General features: G+C 41.6%; 1 protein-coding gene across 1 annotated transcript in view; it reads left to right on the top strand.

Moving 5' to 3' along the window:
- plppr4a (phospholipid phosphatase related 4a) overlaps positions 1–20,106 on the top strand; it is a 59,562-nt gene that overhangs the window by 24,730 nt on the left and 14,726 nt on the right. Inside the window, exons 3-6 of the mRNA XM_062403634.1 lie at positions 1,910–2,039; positions 2,168–2,363; positions 15,069–15,126; positions 15,220–15,393. Coding sequence (XP_062259618.1) covers positions 1,910–2,039; positions 2,168–2,363; positions 15,069–15,126; positions 15,220–15,393 — 558 coding nt within the window. The remainder of the gene's footprint in view (positions 1–1,909; positions 2,040–2,167; positions 2,364–15,068; positions 15,127–15,219; positions 15,394–20,106) is intronic.

The raw sequence follows: 20,106 nt of genomic DNA, 5'->3' as shown, positions 1-20,106 counted from the left end.
CGTAATCCATGGTGCGGCCACAGAGGCCCTGGATCTGCGGGTGATAAAGCAAAGGGATTCCGGGGAAGGGGGATAGGGATGGAGAAGAGGAAGGAGAAGCTGGAAAGAGAAGCTCCGTGTGTCATGTGTCACAAAATAGAACAAGTAACGTTCTGGCGCACTAATTAGCTCTAACTATAAGCTTTATCAAAAAGGAAGGTTTTGAGCCTACTTTTAAACGAAAAGATGGTGACTGCCTCCCGAACTGAAGGTGGTAGATTATTCCACAGCCGAGGGGCTTGATGGCTAAAAGCTCTGGCTCCTACTCTACTTTTAGAGAATTTAGGGACGACAAGTAGGCTTGAATTCTGGGAGCGGAGTGCTCTAGTGGGTTTATAAGGTATTAACAGCTCTTTAAGGTATAAAGGCGCCTTATTATTAAGGGCCTTGAAGGTGAGGAGGAGAATTTTAAATTCTATTCTAGATTTAACTGGAAGCCAGTGTAGCGATGCTAATATTGGAGAAATGTGCTCTCTTCTCTTTGTTCTCGTCAGGACACGTGCTGCGGCATTTTGGACAAGCTGTAGAGTCTTTAACGACTTCCTGCTGGAGCCTGATAATAATGAATTACAATAGTCCAGTCTCGATGTAACAAAGGTGTGGACTAGTTTTTCTGCATCTTTTTGTGAAAGGACATGTCTAATTTTTGAAATATTACGCAAGTGGAAAAAAGCGGTCCTAGAAATTAGTTTTAAGTGACTATTAAAGGATAAATCAGGATCGAAGATCACTCCCAAGTTCCTGACTGTTTCATTGGAAGCAAGGGCAATGTCGTCTAGCGCAGCTATATCATTAGATAATGCATCTCTAAGGTGTTTGGGGCCAAGTATTATAACCTCTGTTTTGTCTGAGTTTAATAAGAGAAAATTGCGGGTCATCCAGGTTTTTATGTCCTTGAGACATGTTCGAAGTTTAGTTAATTGATTACTTTGTTCAGGTTTTATTGACAAATATAACTGGGTGTCATCCGCATAGCAGTGGAAATTTACCGAGTGTGTCCTGATAATGTTTCCTAGTGGAAGCATATATAATGAGAATAAAATTGGGCCGAGCACAGAGCCCTGTGGAACACCATGATTAACTTTGGTGCGCACAGATGACTCATCATTAATTTGCACAAATTGGGAGCGATCAGAAAAATACGATTTAAACCAGTTAAGGGCAGTTCCATTAATGTTAATTAACTGTTTTAGTCTTTGTAATAAAATTTGATGGTCAATTGTGTTGAATGCTGCACTGAGATCTAACAGAACGAGGACAGACACAAGTCCCTGATCTGAGGCTATTAAAAGGTCATTAGTGACTTTTGCCAAGGCGGTCTCTGTACTGTGATTGGCTCTAAACCCCGATTGAAAGTCTTCATATATATTATTTTCCTGGAGAAACTCACACAGCTGATTGGCTACCACTTTTTCTAAGATTTTAGAAATGAAGGGGAGGTTAGATATTGGTCTGTAATTGGCTAAAACCTCTGGGTCTAGGGTGGGTTTTTTGAGTAGGGGTTTGATGACAGCTATTTTAAAAGACTGTGGTACATAACCTGATGATAATGACAGATTGATAATGTTAAGTAACGAACTATCAATTAGGGGCAGAATTTCTTTAAGTAATTTGGTAGGAATGGGATCTAAGATACAGGTTGTTGGTTTAAATAGAGATTAAGATCATGTCATATGGCTAATAATTCTAGAAATGCCTGTCTGTCTGCCTGTCTGGCATGAGTAGAACGGGCACTGCACTAGTCTGTATAATGTTTGCAGTCGCAACAGGATGTAACAGTAAACACACTAATATATTGCAGTGAGGTTAATGTATCTGGTGACAAAGATGTGCATTGTCATCAATCCTCTCTGTGTCTGTCTGTATTTAGCTCCTGCTAGGAGAGGCCATTCTGTACTGCTATCTGTCCAGAAAGTCGTCAGCCACACAGACTGAGGCCAATATCAATGCTGCAGGCTGTAATTTCAACTCCTACATTCGCAGAGCTGTACGCTTCATAGGTGGGAGGACTCATTATACACACATGCATGTTTTTAACAACAAACCACAGAACCAGAAATAAACGCATGAAACACTGAAATTAATATAACTGTCAACAATAATTGTAATAAATGTATTATTTTCCAAGGAGTCCATATCTTCGGCCTGTGTGTGACAGCACTTATAACTGACATTCTCCAGCTTTCCACTGGTCAGCACACACCCTACTGGCTGGATGTGTGCAAACCCAACTTGACCCACATTAACATGTCCACATGTGACGAAGCCTTCATTCTGGAGGATATCTGCTCTGGACAAGACATTGGGCTCATCAACGCTGGGAGGTAAGACTTTCTGTGTGTGGGAGCGTTTGTGAGTGAACTACAGGATGTGAGTGAATTACAGGATGTGTGTGTGGGTGGGTTGGATTTGTGTCCATTGAATGTCTAGTTTTAGCAAACAAATGCTATGATCTTCTTGTATCTTGCAGAACTGGATATATATATTTTTTGCTGTTGTCATGGTTACCAACCTGCTCTCAGGACCCTTACTAAAACACAGAAAATATGTGAGCTAAAATTAGGACACTGTACATAGTACATTTATAAGGTCATGTTCTACGATGGTGAGCTTTGAGAGTAGAAAAGATTGCAGAGAGGGATTATTTAGAGGTAGATTTTCAAGGCGAGCATTAGAATGAAATAGTCAGGTACTGGTTAATGGGGTTGTTGAGTGACAAAGTGAAACCCACTGTAGAGTTTGTTAATACGTTTTCCCATCACTGACATTCAGAACAGTTTCAGTGCTCCATGTCATAGATTCTTAGAGTTTGTGGAACTACTCAGATGGGTTGAGATCTAGTGAAGTTCATTACATGATTTTCATTAAACCATTCAGTGAACATAGTGACGTTTAGAGAAGCGTCTAGATTTTTCATGCTCTCATTGTCATTTCTCAGCTACAGCTGCAAGATGCCAGCAGACAACATTATGCCCTGAACTTTGAGAGGTTCTCTTGCACTTTGACTTTAAAACTACTTTTAGTGATCGTTGTGACTGTGATAGTTTATTAATATCTCTCTGATAAGTGTTTGGCTTTCGACTTTGACTGTAGCCAAGTTGAAAGGTGAAGGAAGGGATAAGTTTGGTACGTTTCAGAATGCCAGGATTATTGTGTTGCTAAACAAATCCATGTCTAGGGACAGCCTCTACATCACCTTTGTTAATATTAGGGGAATTCAGTATTTCTCTACTTTCACTCTGAACTAGCAGCCTTGGCTGACCATATTTCTCTTAAAGTGCTTGGAGAATGGTTAAATATGGTCTTGCATCATGCCTACTGGATTTGGCTAATGTCTTAGCTCCCGTTGCTGATAATGTTCTAAAAGGATCTGATATTTTTACTGCTCATTAAGATGGGATTTTACCCAAAGCCATTTTCAGGAGGGAAAAATCACTCTCTCGGCAACTCTTGAATACAGGATAGGCGTGAGGGCCTTGGTATCTCATAAGCAGAAGCTATGAAGAGATCTGTACCATTGGGGGTTTGAAAGTATGCAGATTGCGGCTGGGGGGGAGGGGGGGGGGTGTAGTAGTCACGGACTCAAAAACTTAAAGGATTCATGATGTTATTCTGTTTATTTTAATGATTTTGAACTGTACTTTGAATATCCGAACTGTACATTGAACTAAACTAGAATTATCACAAAGCCCTGTCAAGAAAACATAGAAACGCTGGAGCAGAGTGGTTCAAATCGATGTAAAGCGTCATGGATCATGCGCATGAAGTGAAAGAAGACAAAAGTCGAGATCCTACTAGCTGAACGACTTCTCTACCACCTGAAATCACTGTTACCGCAGCAATCAAACAGGACTAGTTAGAATCGAGCACTTCGCCATAACCCTTGTTTGTGTTAGGTTACCGTTTTGAAACTTCGATCTATATTACAAATGTTTTCACGTAAGATTTACCGGTTTTGAACAATGGTCTGATAAGAATAGATTAAGCAGTGATAGATTAAAGTGTTGCCTGGTAATGTCATCCCTTTCCTAACCAGTGTTGTGCAATAGTAGGAGTAGAATTGACGTTGGCTTATTATTAATAATCATGAAATATGATTATTAAATTAACAATCATTTATTAAAAATAATCAAAAATGATAAAGCTATTAATTAAGAACAGTAACACATTTAATTAGAAATGATACGGTTATCCATTAATAATAGTTAAAATAATTAATGAAAACAATAAAATTATCAATTAAGAATAATACAAATCTGTAATCATTGCTTATTGTCGCGGGGCACCACCCTGGTTACAGGGACCAACAATTCAATCTTTAAATATCAGTCTCATAATGATAAATGTCAAATCAATAATCTCAATATTTAATATTAATAATTATTTAATTAACAGTGAAGGCTTCTAAGTTCGAGCACAGGCAATCATAATCCAGCTGCAATCACATACATATGCACAAATAATCACAGACTACAGATACTTTAATTACAAAAGCATTTATTAAAAAGGGGAAATAAAGTTAGTGTTATTTAATGTTTCATCATTTTAACAAACTCCGATATTTCAAAGATAAACACAGCAGCAGCACTTATCACAATTCAGAAAGTACATGTAAAACCGGCGGTCTACCTATGTATGTCTGTCATGGTATGCGTGTGTGTCTGTGTCAAAGTGTCTCTCTGTGTGTGTGTGTCTATGTGTGTGCATGTGAAATACAGTTAGTGTTATTTAATGATTCATCATTTTAACAAACTCCCATATTTCAAAGATAACAACAGCAGCCGCTTATCACAATTTAGAAAACACATGTATTCATCTATGTGTATCTGTGTGTGTGTATCTGTCTGTGTCTATCAATGTGTCTCTGTGTCTGTGTGTGTGTGTGTGTGCGAGAGCGAGAGAGAGAGAGAGAGAGAGAAAAAGAAGGGGGCGTGGCGATGACGAAGTCACATCACATCTAAGATGGCGGCCGATCATGATTCGTGGAACCAAGGCCTAAACACTCTCAAAATGGCGAATTGACTACAAAACAAGATGGCAGAGCCGTTATGAATTTAGAGCCAGAATGGGAGGAGAGTGAGAGAGGAGGCGTGGCAATAATAGACTCAAAATGGTGGTTTAACTTGCGTTCTTCAAAATGGAGTCTATGTTAATGACACCATGTGGCCGGAGCTCACACTGGTGGTCACATGAATTACACAAAGGGATTTTCAGACAAAGAGAATTCTTTGTCTCTGCTTTGGCGTTCGGCCGCATGGCTTCCAGATGTGTCCAGCCTCTCTGAATATAGATTTAACTATGTTACATGAACTGTATTCTAAATACAGATCGGATGTGTGTATAGGTCGGTTTAGCAGGAGAGAGAGAGAGAGAGAGAGAGAGAGAGAATACAAGGAGAGAGCAAAGCTCTCTAAAAGCACCGTCAGAGACAAGTTACATTTACTTTACCACTCAGCACCCAAGTGGCGTTGTGTGCTGAGGTTTGACCGGTAAAGTATCTTTAAAGTTGTTCAAACGGTCACAATGAGCTGGAGACGCTGCTCACGGCGCTTAAAAACTATGGCACAAGGCCGTAACCGGAAACCGGAAGTGGCGAATCGCCGCTAAAACACTAGAGACTCTGCGGTCTCATACAAAACAAATACATTAAAGTATTAAAACAATACGCTACGTATTAGATTAACATCTGCCCAGACAATAAAGCCTCTTACTGTACCACCCTCGAGGTGTGCGTGCGCGTCGGGCCAGTGAATCACGTGGTCTCTCAAGCGGTGCTCCGCCGCTGGACCGGACAAGCAGCGGATTTTCTCGTGCTGCCTCGACGGGATGAACGTCGTCCTTCTTCTTCAGGGATGTGGAGCTCGTGCTCCTCAGTGGAATGAATCTCGCGCTTCTGCAGGGGACGGCTGTGGAAGCCGTTTGTAGATCGTTGGGAAAGTAAAGTCCGTGGGGAAAGTGAAACAGTCTGAGATTGTTCCGCGTGCAATTTCCTGTTTGGTCTTTTCAAGTTAAAACAAAAATAGTCTCTATCAAAGTAAGATCAAACTTAAGATAAAAGAGAATGAAAGAAATGAAAGAAAATAATTAAGGTTACCCCCTTTAGCAACTGAAACAGCTGGGAGGCCCCGAAGGGGCCTCGTGATGTCTTCAGAGCAGGGTAAAAATGGCTGATAAACTAGAAGTTAAGGTTACCCCCTTTAGCAACTAAAACAGCTGGGAGGCCCCAAAGGGGCCTCGTGATGTCTTCAGAGCAGGGTAAAAAAATGGCAGCGATTATTGATGTCTCAGTGGTTTTGTTCTACCTGAGAGGTCCTGCCTCCTTGAGGTGCTGGTCATGGGATGATGCTGGCTTTTAGCCAATTGAGTGTCAGAGGTCAAAGGAGAGTGGGAGCGGCCAGGAGCAGAGCAGGGGTTTCTGGGGAGACCCCAGGGATTAAGTTAACACCAGAAGATACAATCTCCATGCTGGATCTTAGAGGGAGACTTTAGCTGGCTTCATCTTGGCTCAAAGGCCACGCTTTTACGACCCATTGTGTGTGGATCCTACCACATGGTTAGTTCTGTAGGGACTCTTGCCCAACACCAGATTCTTAAAAACATCGATATGGTTTATGTTGTTGCTATTATGAATAGACGCAGCGGGGTTAATAAGGGTTCAGGCTGAGGTTGCGAGGGGAGCATTGTTGCCAACTTAGCAACTTTGTCGCTAAATCTGGCGACTTTTTAAATCCTCATGGCGAAAGCTACTAGCGACAAATCTAGCGACTTTTTCTGGTGTTATGGAGACTAGCTCTGCCAGAGTGTCTCTTTTGAATCATTTTGCTGGTCCCAAGCCCGGATAAAGGAGGAGGGCTGGACGTAGAGCTAGCAGTTCCAACCCCCATAAAAGCCTTTTGATTCAATTTAATATTCTAACATTTAATAATACAGGAAAAAATGTGTATTTATAGATGTGGGTCTAGATACAGCATTAAAGTCATGAAGTTATTTTGAGAAGTGATGGCATATTTCAATGGCAAGATAAAAAAAAGAATCAACAGAAGTATATGGAAGCGTATTGCATTCATTTTTTATTCATTGGGAATTTATCTCGGAATTTCATGGATAATTATCACAGAAAAACAGAATTATTTTTTAGTTTAGTGAATGTAATACTCTTCTGTAGAATAAAGCTTATTTGTAGTTCTAAACATATTTAAGGTGATTTTTTTCTCACTTTTTGTATGGACTACAGCAACCATTGCAGCGACCATTGCAAATTAGGCAATGCTGTCACTCAGCGACTTTTAGGAGAGCCAATAGCGACTTTCCTTACTGAGGAGCTGGCAACAATGGAGGGGAGGCGTGGTGCGTTCATGGTTAAATACAACAAGCGGAGAAAGCAGAATCGCGGGCTGAACGGCGCTGAGAAATGCGCGTCCCGTTTTAACAGCCAGGCGCCTGCGCGCTTGAGAATTTCGCGATGCTGCGCTTCGCCATCTTACCGAGATCAGTCTTGTACAGCTAGGGGGAGTATTTCCCCTCTAACAGTCAAAGTGGGTCAAATCCTGTCATCCGGTGGTGACCGGACAGATGCTTGTCTGGGGCAGGGCGTGCAGCACTTGGGCTCTTCTCTGCACTTGGACCCGGAGCAGGAGAGCTCCTCCGGCTGCTACTCGCAGGAGAGTGGCTGTTACTATCATAAACCTGGGAGCGTCTAAAAAACGCGGATATTTTTAGCTGCTTCTCAGGTGGTTCATGAGACATGTTCTCAGATGCTCTCTGTCCGCTGGTGATAGGTTGCTCACCTGTGTGGGCGCGCACATGTCAGTGTGTGCGCGCATCTGGATGGAACTCCGCCGTGCGCGATACAGAGAGCCGAGATCTAAACGCGCGACCATGTAGAGACAGACATAACATTCCTATGGCGATCTGGCGCTTTATTACAAAATAAAAAATAAAATAAATAATAAAGTTGATCTTCCAGGGGGGGCGGGAGGTGCTGTTGGCAGGGCACCCCCCTAGTAGAAGGGTAGGGGAAACACTGAAGTGAAAAAACAAAGCGTGTTTCCTCATTGAGATCTTTATTACAAGATGAACAAAATATGCGCTGCCGTAATCTTAAGCAGCGTAGCCGACAGCTAGAAGCCGGAGCTACTAAACACAGCTGAGCCTCGGGTTTTTTTTCACCGAGTCGAGAAAGCTTCATAAAAATAACCGGTAACTCACATACAACCTCAGCACCAGCCTACGGGTTTGTGTTGAGAAAGATGAGCATGTTAACATTCCCCCAGGTCAGACACGAACGCAGCCTGGTGACCGTCAGTCCAGCCGCCGGAAAAACTCGCCTGAGGGGACTGACGTCCCCGTGATACACAGGTAGCTCCGTGCTAACTTGGCTAGCCTGGCCGCGGCTCTGGTTTTTGCGCTCCCCTCGTCCGTGTCAGACAACGCAGGCTCCTTGTCTCCCCCAGTCTCTGAGATGGCTTCGCAGTATTGGCAGTGAACCAAGTCATTTTTTAACTAAAAATGGTCCCACGCTACACTTCGCCGTGACCTCTTAATGTTTACTTTGGAAATGGAAATACACGTTTACTCGCAGCTAGTCGCAGGTAACTGAGTAGGCCTGTGGCGTTTTTTTCAAACACTGCCCCCCGTGGTCAAATGTGTAATTAGTGAATTTCTCCATGAAAAAATAATCTCCTCGAAGAAATTCTTAATGATCAATTAATCGATCGTTGATTAATTATGCCCATCCCTAATAACGACTGTGTGAAAGCCTTCTGCTTTGGCTGTGGCTGAATTCCATAATAGGCAGGGGACCGTAGATTCCTTTTAGGTCTAGCCCCTGGTTCCTGACTAATTGGCTTGGTGAGGATTTTAGCTGATAGTTCACAAGATACTGATGATAAAGTGATTTGGGGCTCTCTCTCAGAGGTAGGTAATAAATGTGAAAGGTGAGGCTCTGCTTGTTGAGCAGATGTAGATGGCTTAGCTAATGTTTGAGACATTTCTAGCCTGGCCTTGTCCATAATGGGCTGGGTTGAGTCTCTTACACCTTGGGATCCATCTAAAAACTGAGCAGAAGGAGCCTGACCTTCATTAGTGGGCTCATTAACAGGCTTAGTGCCATCAGTCTCTGAAGCAGCCATTTTAGGCCATTGTGTGGAGTGTGACTCTGTCTCCGGCTTGAAGGACCATTTGTTGAGGATATAAGGTTCTAACTGGAGCACCAAACAAACCACCAAGACAATTGTTGCCAATAAGCTTGACCCGCTGCAGTTTGCCTACCAGGAGAAGGTGGGCGTGGAGGATGCCATCATCTACCTCATGCACAGGGCACACTCCTATCTAGACAAGGGGAAATGTGCTGTGAGAATCATGTTCTTTGATTTCTCCAGTGCTTTCAACACCATCCAGCCCCTTCGACTGAGTGACAAGCTCCTGCAGATGGGTGTGAACGTCCACCTAGTTTCCTGGATCACTGACTACCTTACAGAGAGACCACAGTTCGTCAGGCTGAAAGACTGTGTCTCTGAGACTGTGTTGTGCAGCACCGGCGCTCCACAGGGGACTGTGCTCTCACCAGTACTGTTCACCCTGTACACATCTGACTTTAACTACAACTCGGAGTCATGCCACATCCAGAAGTTCTCTGACGACTCTGCTATTGTGGGATGTATCAGAGATGGCCAGGAGGGGGAGTACAGAAGCCAGGTGGATAACTTTGTGCAGTGGTGTACACTCAACAACCTGCAGCTGAACACCACTAAGACCAAGGAGATGGTGGTGGACTTTAGGAGGTCTCAGCCTCCTCTGCTCCCCGTCTCCATCGAGGGGGTCAGTGTGGAGGTGGTCAACACCTTCAAATATTTAGGAGTCCATATGGACAATAAACTGGACTGGTCAGCAAATGTGGACGCAATCTACAAGAAGGGTCAGAGCCGGCTCTACTTCCTGAGGAGGCTGAGGTCGTTCAACATCTGCAACAAACTCCTGCGCATGTTCTACCAGTCTGTGGTCGCCAGCGTCCTTTTCTATGCTGTTGTTTGCTGGGTAGGCAGCATTAAGAAGAGGGATGCAGGGCGACTGGATAGGCTGTTGAGGAAGGCGGGAGCTGTCGTTGGCTCTGAACTGGACTGCCTCACAACAGTGGCTGAGAGCAGGACCCTGAGTAGGTTGCGGTCCATCTTGGACAATGAGCACCACCCACTTCACAAAACTCTCATTGGTCAGAGGAGCGTTTTCAGTGGCAGACTCCTGTCATTGTCATGCTCATCGGAAAGGCTGAGGAGGTCCTTTGTCCCCAGAGCCATTCGGCTTCATAACGCCACACAGAGGGAGAGTGGGGGGGAGAGATCTTCCCGGCATGAAATGACAGTATTCGTGGCACCTATTGCACTTCTGTCCGTCCTGGGAGAGGGATCCCTCACATGTGGCTCTCTCTGAGGTTTCTACGTATTTTTACCTGTTAAAGGGTTTTTTCGTAGTTTTTCCTTACTCTTGTTGAGGGTTAAGGACAGAGGGTGTCACGCCTTGTCACGCCCTGTTATAGCCCATGAGAAGAATTGTAACTTGTGAATATGGGCTATACAGGTAAAAATTTGATTGGAAATTTGATTGATTGATTGATTGATATTCCTATATATTTTTATATATATATATTTCTGCTGTTTTTATAATATAGATACAGTTTATATTTTGTTGTACTATCCACTACAGCACAAAATCACTTCAAATACTGGACACTGACACAATCACATCATTGCATTCCATACCTGTATCTGTATATATGCTCTCCGTATGTGATATATGTGATTTATGTGATTTATGTATATATGTCAGTGATGTGTTAAGTGTACAAGCTACTGGATGATCTGAATTTCCCTCGGGATTAATAAAGTATCCATCTATCTATCTATCTATCTATAAGCAGACATGTAATTATATTTAACAAATAAGATCAAACTTGTCAAACATTATCCAATAACCTTCATTCTTAAATACAACATAATACAAATAAAGTGAAGGAAATGTTACTTACATTGAACATTACTCAAAAGACACATGGCAAACACCTACAACCACACAGTCAGGAGGAAATGTTGACAACCCCTCTCCTTGTAGACTTGGATATGGGAGGAGCTACCTAAAGTCAAACTGAACCAGTACTCAGTGTCCCCTTTAGGAAGTTGGAAAAATGAACTTGCAGTTCTGATCAAAACAGAAACCACCAGTATTTTTGCTATATTCTCTGCCTACAGAGGATAGCAAAAAGTGTATAGATGTTTTAATAGGCCACCTATGCTGCGACATTTCTCCTGGTGCTGCCAATAGTTATTCTGACTGTGACAGACAAATCAATTTTGTTAGACAAAAATGAAAGAAAGAAAGAGAGAAGACATTAATGAGTGCTGCCACGGAGATATACAATGTTGCAACAGTAAAAAAAAACAAGTTCGAAATATTAATGTTATTATGGGAAATGTAAAAAAAGAAGATGGTAGACCCCCTTCTCGCAATAACTTCAGGATGTTGTAAACCCTCAAGGTGTAATGACGGACATATGACTTCGGTTAAAACCAGTTTGGTTTGGCAGTTCTATTAAGTAAACATAAGGTTGTGTGTGGGCTGTGACAGAATAAATTGGCATTAATAAAATAAATAGGTGTGTAATTAACAACGCCTCTTAGCTGTTCTCAAATCACTGCAAACCTCTTAAGGATTTTTACAATAATAACCACTCAATGCACAGTTCTGCACATTTCATCAGGGTAGTTGAAACCTTCATTATTGCTCACATTTGCTTTTCACGTGTCTTTCTATCCAGGGCTTCTATTTCTCTCAATATTACCTGCATGTTGTTATCAGGATAGGCTCTCCTTTGGTTTACATCAGCTAAACTTATTGTTTGTTTAGCAAATACTAGCTCTTATCATATGTCAAACTTTCCCAAACTGCCGCTAACTGCATCTAACCTCAATCCCAGTCATTCATGAGCATCATCTGCTTTTGAGCATTGTTTACATTTTAGCAACTGAACTCTTCTCAACTACGATTTGATATATATGCTTATCTTGTTTAAAAGGCCCATATTGTGTACAAAAAAAAAATCTGGGCTTTTACTGTCCGAAATTACTTGAAGGGGCCATCAAAGTATGAAAAGTCCGTTCTAAGAAATGTGTTATCGAAACGTCTTGTTTCGTACTTCCTCCCCCGTATGAGTCATTCGGACACTAAGCAGACATGTTGCTGAGCTAGCAGCTTGTTAGCTACCACAGGCTAACCACAAAAAACAACTCTGAAGAAACATTGCAGCAAAGAGGGATGCAAGGAAGAGAATGTGAGGAAGAGAATGTGTCTGTGCACATTCCTCCTAAGAACGTTACTGTTCGCTCAGTGGTTACCCTTTATTTCTTCTGACTTTATTCCATATTGAAGCTCTGTTCTGAATCTTCATACTGTTACTCGGGATGTTACTCCTACATTGGACGACTATCCTGCTAAGACTTGAACAAACATGAGGACGGTTCCTCACCGTTCAGAAACATCCTGTTTTAACCAGCTGTGAATGTATGGTTGGTCTTCTATAGATAAATACAAACATAACAATGTGACTTTCAGCTGTGTTTACCAGAGTGAATGTGCCAGAATGAGACCGGTGATAGGCCTGGTCGCGTGTAACACAAAGTGCAGTCAGCCAATCAGAGGAGGGGAAATACACATTGCAGCAGATATATCGACTCTAAACCACTGATATATCCTCTTAGGGGAACCAAAACCTCAAATAACATCCCAGGAAGGTGTCAAATATGGGCCCTTTAATGTTAATTACTGAAGGTTATTAATGGTACAGCTCTTTGCTAATCTCTCTAATCCGTCCATCCATTATTTATCCCTGTATTCTGTTTCAGCTCACATTAGGGGACAGGTGGGGTTCAGCCTGGTAACGTCATTGTAAGAGACAACGTTCAACCTCTTATTTACACCTAAAGATAATTGAGAACCACCTCATCTAATGTCTGTGGAGTGTGAGAGGAAATCAGAGCACCCGGAGGATGTCAACAGGCGAGGTGACAGTGCTACCCACTGCACCACTGTGCCACCCCTCTAATCTTGCTCTTATCAATAATAGATCAGACATATGCCTTTAGTAATCTTGCCTGAAGCTTAAGCGCTCAGATGGCACTGTATTTATGTTCTTCAGTTGGCTTTCTTCACTGAACTGCATGCTGTTTCATTACTGTTGTGAGTATTTCTTGGTGTCGTTGATAACTGGCCTTCTCTCTGGGGTTGCCCCAAAACTACTTAAAGCTGGCAATGTTCGTCCTATTGAGAGACACATAGTTAATGTGGATTAAATGCCCTTTGGTAAACTCCTGTCACATATATTGTTATCTCAAATTGGCTTCTAAATCATCCATGTCTCAGGAGGGAGTGTCAAGACAAGACACTGAAACTCAAATTGCCCTGGATGGCTGTGTAATCAGTGTTGGATATATGAGAGATAGACAAGAGCTTGTGGAAAGATGTGTGAATGGCTGAATAGCATTTGTAGTATGAAGAACATGGAGTGGTCATTAAGACTAGAACAGTGATATATATAAATGGAGGCCATTTGTCATCGATTCACTCTACCATGAAGTCTTGATTGATGGAGTGCTGCTGAGATGCCCGTCCTTTAGAGAGGTTTTTGCATCTCTGTAGAGAAGTTTAGATGTTACTTTTGATAAACCTGTTCTTAATCACCTATTTGACCAATGGCCTTCTTATCCTGTTATTCAGTTTGGCCAGATGGTCAACTCTAGGAAGAGTCGTGGTGGTTCCACAGGATCACCGTTGTACATAATTGAGGCCACTGTGCTCCTCAACACTAAAAGCTTTAGAGATAGTTTAACAGAGAGATGTACTGTACACTGCACACATCTCAGGCAGTGTGGATGCTTCAGTTAAACCCTCTGACACAAACAGGACACACTGTTCTGTGCTTTCCTACACACCAGAATGAGATGTTCTTATTCTTCTCTTTGAAATCATCTTGAGTATAGAAGCCATTTTCAGTCATCCTGAGCTCCCTAAAAAATGTAATTCAATCTCTAAACACTGCTTTCTCTGCTTAATTAAATGATGTATTTTCTGTCACGTAAAGAGGATTATCATTAGCCTTCTTTATGTAAATGTGTAAGCAAATTAGAATTTGAAGTAATTTAATTAATAATTGCAGTTGGTAATTGTGTAATTTTTGTGAATTCTTTACATAATCAGATATAAATTACTGTTTGTTGTCAGTTGTTTGGTAGTTGTGTTAGACTTTAAAACTCCCTTATTTAAACAATCTGTTATAGTTACTAGATTTCAGGACACAAGATGCAGAACTCAGAGTAAAAAGTGAACCGGAAAGTTCAAGTAACCAAAAAGCGACAGTTCCAGTTGAGCCCTCAAAAATACAAGAAAAAACACCTCCAGTGTGCTACAGACCAATGGAGGGATTGGACTGGTAATGTGAGCACAGGAGAGATAAAGTAAGCAACAGTCCAAAACTTTCCAAAAATAACAAAATAAAGAGCTTGAATAACTTGTGGGTTTGCGGACCATCTGACGATGATTAGAGAGAAGCACCAGGCTTTATATGCAGCAGGAAACAGGTGTGGTAGTGAGGCAGATTGATCTTAGGTGTGCTTGATATGAGGAAGGAAAAACTCAGGTAAGAAGAGGGTGATCGTATAGCCATGCCCTAAACTCAGACAAACATGTTGACTTTCCGCAGCATTGTTATATTGTAATGTACATATCTGTACAAACTGGTATCTTGATTTATATTCAGTATATTTCGTTCTTTAGAGTTACATTCCTTCTCCCTGTAGTACTGAGAATATGTTATCAGCAGGATCAAGACAATTTGCAAATTAAACATGTGCTATAGCTGCTACACCCACACCTTCAAGTTTCTTTGAAAGTCACCTCCTTGTAGAAGATGCATATTCAGTATTGTCCTTAGCTGTCTGAACATGATAATTAGCATAAAGAACACTGTGTTTTTTTCTTTGTAGGAAGTCGTTTCCTTCCCAGCATGCAACTCTGGCTGCCTTTGCTGCTGTCTACATCTCAGTAAGTGGTTAACATACACACTCATGTAAAATCTTCAGCCAACATAAAAATTGACCAACAGTAAAAGATAACACGCGAAACTGTGTCTTTTAGATGTACTTCAACACTGTACTGACAGACTCTGCCAAGTTGCTGAAGCCTCTCCTGGTATTCTCCTCCGTCATGCTGGCCATCTTAGCTGGGTTAACCAGGATCACCCAGTTCAGAAACCACCCTGTCGATGTCTACTGTGGATGGTTACTGGGATCTGCCATTGCCGTTTATCTGGTAAAGTTCAATGAGTTATAAATATGGCTTTATACAGGTCAGGTGAAGGTTATTTTAGATATGACAAGGCATGCAACTTGACATGCTTGTACACTGAGATTGTTAGCCATATTACATCCTTTACAAAAGCAATGCACAGTAAAAAATCACACCTTGGGAAAATGATGAAGCGATGATGATCTGGTGCTCCTTTTACTAAGCAAAACGAAATGAAAACTAACTCCCTGGATACATCCGACATTGATTAGATCGTGTTGAGTTTCACTACTTGGTTCAGGACCTATTTTAGGATGTACGTCATCGTGTTTGAAGAACTCCTGCAACAGCTGGCACCAATTATGAAGACACAGAGGAGTAATTTCAGAGAGCCCACTCCTCTGGATGGGCGGCTAGCTGTATTTCTGAGGTAAGGTTCTTCAGTATAAAATTTGAGAAGTCCAGTCTGCTTGTGAACAATTCCAGCTGTGAACATTTGTTTCATTTGTTTACTTCAACAACAAATACACTTAAAGGAATAGTTCCCCCAAAAGGACAATTCACTCATTATCTACTCACCCTTACGCCGATGGATGGATGGGTGAAGTGTTGAGTCAACAAAACACACATGACAAGGACATTTAAACCATATTTCAAAGCATTACTGTCCTCTGATATTTTTCCCCGAGGTGCATTCAGGAGCCGTCGAAAAAGCTTACGTCTACCAACACAGTGGAAATTACCTTGTTTCGAGTCGAATATGAATGTCGTGCCTTGCAAACACTTGGATGACACAACACAAGACTAAAACTGTTTCGCCCTGAAACTCCAGCATTGTTTTGTGGACTCAAACACATCACCCACCCCTTTATCGACATAGGGGTGAGTAGATAATGAGTGAGTTATAATTTTTGGGTGAAACTATTCTTTTAACAATGGAGAGAGGAGGAGGTTGTTCTTATTCTACAACTGCTTCAAAACTATGAAATGGCACACTGGTAGAATTGGAGCACAGCACATTCTTAAACATACTGCATAAAATACTAAACTGTGAGCCTATGAAGTTAATTGAAAGTAAATTGTATTATCAATGTGTATACTTGTATTGCATTATACTCAAAAATAAATTGTGTGTTCCCTGATGGTTACCAGAAGGAAATACCCAAAGTAATAAACAAACACAATCCTAAGGACAATTGTGCTCTCAGAAATGCAATACTGTATGCAAGATTTGCTATAGCTCACCTGTTAGAGCTGCCGCCCCAATGAGGCAGGGCCTCAAGCAGCATTTATGCATGTCCTCCCCCACTCTCCCTGTCCCTCCTTCAAAGCTTACTCTCTGTCCTATCCATTTAAGGCATAAAAAGCCCTATAAATATATATATATTAAAAAAAGAAAAGATTTGCTATACACCGCCTTCCCCTAGAGGTGGGAAGCGTAATTCACTGTCGTAAATAAGAAACGTGGTCTGAGCAGGTCATGCATACAGATGTTCATACATGCATTTATTGACAACCTGGTGGAGAAAAAACCAGCAACCTCAGAAGCAGAGCCGGCTTTGGGGTGTGGCAGTTAACATTTGCCCATTCACTGCACTCAACTCAGAGTAAAACAGTAGCATACAAGCTAACAAGCTAGCACAGCAACACAACGCAGTTATCGATGCCAGAACATAATGTACAGTGTATCAAATCTAGAGAAAAGACAAAGCAATCAAGCTTAGGTTATGACTTCCTTAGGTTGGCATCTGTCCTGCATCCTAAGCCCTTTTTCTAGCGTTCGCCAACGAGTGAAATATGCTACAATATCCAGGTGTCTAGGGTGCACTGACCCAATGACAGACATGTTGTTATATTACGTTTGTGTACCATCAAAATTATTATTAAGCTGTAACTCATTAATATAAAAACTTGTGTTGCTTTAACAAGACAACATTTGCTTTGTGCCTCCCTTAGTAAATCAGGAAGTGTAAGTACAAGAATATTTTAAAACTGTAACATGATGATATTTAGTTTGAAGTCAAACGTACTTTAAGAAATGGTCTATGTATTTATGAGGCAACAAAAGATTGTGTTTGCAATTCAATTTAAGAAAATGGGCAAAATGGTTAATGGATATCTATGTCATGAATTTCAGTATGTGTGTGTTACCATTTCAATCAGGAGACTTGATTTCCAATTACAATATTTATTTAGCAAACACAGAAGATATGAATGTTTTACAGTTTGGCATTTTAGACCCCTGTGAGATGTCATCAGGATTGGAAGGGGGTGGAGCAGAGCATCGAGCAGGAATACCCCCCCGGGGTCTAGACACTGGTGGTGGTTCAGTCAAACAACAGTTTTGGATGGCCAATATTCATGAGAATTTTCCTGTTGGACTTCGCCAATTGTGACATCCTCTGCCCTTTACCCTCAACAAGAGTAAGGTAAAACTACAAAAACCTTCTTACAAAGAAAAAAACTGAGAAACCTCAGGAAGAGCCACATGCGAGGGATCCCTGTTCCAGGACGGACAGAAGTGCAATGGATGCCATGATTAATAGGTATCTTGTCAGGCAGTTTGTGGCTTTTTAGTCCACGATCAGCTCCCACCGTGATCGGGTACCGCCGTAATCACGATCCACTGACACTTTGGGATCCCTCATCAAGGTCCATGATTGCGGCCAACATGATGTGAGATTAGGCATATAATCAGGTGAGGTTGATGAATATCCTACTGGAGACTGGAGGAGATTGGGGTGGAGGAGGGGTTATGCGCGTCACTGAAGGACGCCTGACTGCGGAAGAGAAGAGACAGGTTTGACAGGTGCTGAATGATTCGCTGAAAAGACCGCGCCAGACCTGATTGGACATTTAAGAACACCCACAATCACCTGATCACTATGCAGGTTAAGTGCTCCTTTACGATCAGCCGATCGTCTGCAGCTTAAGTCTTCCTCACTGAACTTACGCTAAGCTTCATATTAACTAAGTATTGAGCAATACAGACAAAAAGAATACTACAATAACACTCTCATCATGTCTTTGCAGATTTCTAAGCACTAGTGAAAACTACATCACAGCAGGTTTCAACTTGGTATCTTAACTGTGGCACAAACAGTGAAGGACACCTGCAATGACATTTGGGAAGACATGAAAGAAGCCCACATGCCACGTCCAGAAAATGGAACTTTGGATGAATACTGGGAGGAGATTCGAAATGCGATTTCCCACGTGGCACCGGTGATTACATTGTGATACTGGCACCTCCCGAGTCACGATACAACAATTACAAGGACCCCTTCTCCTTGTACATTGGAGATTTTGGGAGACCTTCAGAAAGGTGATTCTGCACCAGAGTTGGGACATGTGCCATATGTGGTTGTGGCTGACGAGCCTTCTCCAATAAACCCATATTTTTCAAGAGGACACAAGTTTTCAATTACCGCCTCTCCAGAGCGTACCACAGAGTGAAGAATTACATGGTTCTATTCTCAGAGTTTAAAGGTCTGCCCTGATGCAGCTTACAGTATCATTAAAACAACTTGCATACTCAGATTCCAGGAGATTGGGAGTCATTTGAAGACGATGGGGGAGAGAATAACATATTTATCCAAAAACTATAGTATGAAAGGCCCTGTGAACAGCACTGTTCTTTTCCCTGTTTGTTTAACATTTCTCTGATAAGTATGTAATAATTTTAAATGTTTTAAAAACTTGAACAATAAACATCTCAACACAGTTTAGAAACACTCATCTCCTTATTCTGCCTCCTGACAAAACTCCTGCATTGTCAACCCAACCTTTCTGGGGGCAGACGCCTCATGAAGGGGCCAATCCTAAAAGGAACCAGGTGTCCTCAGCTTGCTGAAGCACTCTCTCTCTCTCTCTCTCTCTCTCTCTCTCTCTCTCTCTCTCTCTCTCTCTCACTCTCTCTCTCTCTTTCTCCATCTTCTTCACTGGTTTCCATCATCTCCAAGGCTGTTGAGTATTTTCTCTGGTGTCACCAGATAACAGGTTTGGTTAAAAAACTAAAACAATGAACTCCTGAACTAACCTGTATAAAGGGACTTTGTTTTCAAATATTTACACTTCTTCTGCCTGCCTCCTGATTGGCCACTCTTTACCTCTCCTCCCTGCCTTTTCTTTCAAACATAAGTCTCAATCAAATGTTCCATTTCTACTTCAATTCTATCACTATCTTTTATAAAGCAAAAGGATTTTGCGAGTTGTTGCACAGAGCAAACTGAAAAAATGATACACTCTGATTAGCCGCAAACCTGATTAGACGCAAACATTTTGCCATTACTTTCATTATTTATTTCCATTTTTTTTTTAGCGCCATCTCTAGGCACTTTTAAATAAGGTGGAAAATAATAGAGCGACCCACCATCTTTGAATGGGTGGTTGGCAAAACTTTACTGTAAAGCAGACTCTAAAGGCTAGAAAAGATGCAGATTGGATTGATCAGCATGATAAACATTAAACTAGATTTGTTTTCATCAAGTTAGCAATACAATTTTTAAACTGCATGTTGTTGCAGAATCTTTAAGTTATTGTTACTGAAGGAAGTTGGGTTTATTACAGTTCTAATGGAAAGGAGAAATGGATTTTCAACTTTTGTGTAGAAAATGCTGACACTCACACAGTGCCTCCCACACACACTACGATACCTCCAGCATGCAAACACATTCATACGAGCACACAGACACACACACACACAAGCCTCTTCAACTGCCTACACTTTTGTTGTTC

Source organism: Platichthys flesus, chromosome 14 (assembly GCF_949316205.1).
Source record: "Platichthys flesus chromosome 14, fPlaFle2.1, whole genome shotgun sequence".
NCBI lineage: Eukaryota > Metazoa > Chordata > Actinopteri > Pleuronectiformes > Pleuronectidae > Platichthys > Platichthys flesus.
Note: the sequence above shows the minus strand (reverse complement) of the source record. Positions and strands in the feature narration are given on the sequence as shown.